At 72.4% G+C, this 1,549-nt stretch overlaps 1 protein-coding gene across 1 annotated transcript; it reads left to right on the top strand.

Annotated features, from left to right (window-relative positions):
• Positions 1–215: 215 nt before the first annotated feature.
• Positions 216–606, top strand: MNEG_15925 (hypothetical protein; the record flags this gene model as incomplete). The annotated part of the gene is made up of 1 exon (XM_014035604.1): positions 216–606. A coding segment is annotated over one exon (391 nt), but the record flags the coding sequence as incomplete, so codon positions are not given.
• Between the last annotated feature and the right edge of the window lie 943 nt (positions 607–1,549).

Below are 1,549 nucleotides of genomic sequence, written 5' to 3'. Positions count from 1 at the left end.
CCCCCGCCTTTCGCCCCCCGAACCCCGCTCCCCACGGCACGCCCGTCGGGCGCCCACAACCCTCACCCGTTGCTTCGGCCCCGTTTTCTTCGTATCCCCGCAGGTGCGCATCCTCAACGGCCAGCTGCAGGCGCTGAGTCAGCTTGAGGGGCGGGTGGACGAGCTGGCAGGGGAGGTCGCGCGCGTCAGCGGCGGCGGCCGCGCGGCGTGACGTCATGGCGAATCAGCGGCGTTGCGGCGGCGGCAACGGCGGCGGCGGCGGCGGCGGCAATGGCGGTGGCGGCGGCAATGGCGGCGGCGGCGGCGGCGGCGGTCGTGCGGCGCGTTGCGTGGCGGCGGCGGCGCACGGGCCCGGTGGTGCACGGGCGCAGTTTCGCGGGCGCAGTTTCGCGGGCGCAGTTTCGCGGGCGCGGTCTTATGGGGACAGGCTTCCATGGCGGCGCGGCCTGTTTGGGCTGCGGCTGGGGGCCGGGCGCGCTGATCTATTCGTGCATGTGATTGAAGCCGCCGTGCCCGCACAGCGCGGGGCCGGCCAGGCGGGGACCTGCGTCGTGGGCGGCGTGTTTCAAAGGGGCTGGCTGGCAGGCGTTCTGGCTGCAGCGCCGCGTGCGCGGCGCGGCGTGAGATTTTGCTGTCCGGCTGTGAGGCTCTAGGGCTGTAACGCTGCCCTGCTGCAAGCGTCGCTGTGTAAAGCCCAAACCTCGTGACCGCGCTTTCGTGCAAACCCATCGCTGCGGCATAAGGAATGAAGCCCAGGCCAGCAGCCGCGGGCGCAAGCCCTGAGGCAGCCGGGCAGGGGCTGGCGTGCGCGCGGCGGCCGCCGCCGGGCACGCGGCGGGCCTGCGCCGCCGCCGCCGCAGCTGCCAGCGGGCGTCACAACCCGGGAGGCGGCGCGGAGCGATGAATGAGAAAAAAACAGGTCCGACGGACCCATAACCGCTCATAACCTGCCTGCCTTGAGCCAGCCACCCTTGAGCCGGCCCCCCTGCCTCGGGTACTGAGTGTGCTGCCCAGCGTGCGCGTCCACAGCGCCGCCCGCACGCCCCGCCTCAGCACAAGGAGTGATGCTGACGGCGGCAGCGGTTTCTGGGGTTGACGGGCCCCAGTCGCCGGTCTGCTTTACAATGTCGGAGTTGCTCTACAATTTGGGCCGGTGAGCAGCCTCGGGCAAGCCGGGGCCCCTCCCCGCTGGTCCCCGATCCCCTGCCAGCATTCGGGCAGCCGTCAGCGCCGCCGCGCCGCCCCCTGCTGTGCCCCCACCGCGCCAGGCGGCTCCACAGCTGTGGGCCCTGTGCCTGGCCGGCTGCCGCCCCCCGCGGGAGGCTCCGTTTGGTGGTGCAACTCAAATGAGCACTGCAGGCTCCCAATCGGGTTCAATGCAGCGCGCCGCATGCCTTCTTTCAGGGAAAGGCGGATCCCCGAATCGTCAAACAGCGGCGGCGGCGGCAGCAGCGAAACCTGCTGCGGCCCGGTGCGGCCCCCGCGGCCGTCCAGCAGAGCGGCGGTCGGCAGCCGGCAGCTGCCGACCAGCTGCCACACGCGCTCGTAC

The sequence above is a fragment of the Monoraphidium neglectum genome (assembly GCF_000611645.1).
Source record: "Monoraphidium neglectum strain SAG 48.87 unplaced genomic scaffold scaffold05800, whole genome shotgun sequence".
NCBI classification, from domain to species: Eukaryota; Viridiplantae; Chlorophyta; class Chlorophyceae; order Sphaeropleales; family Selenastraceae; genus Monoraphidium; species Monoraphidium neglectum.
This window is presented reverse-complemented; position numbering and strand designations above follow the sequence as displayed.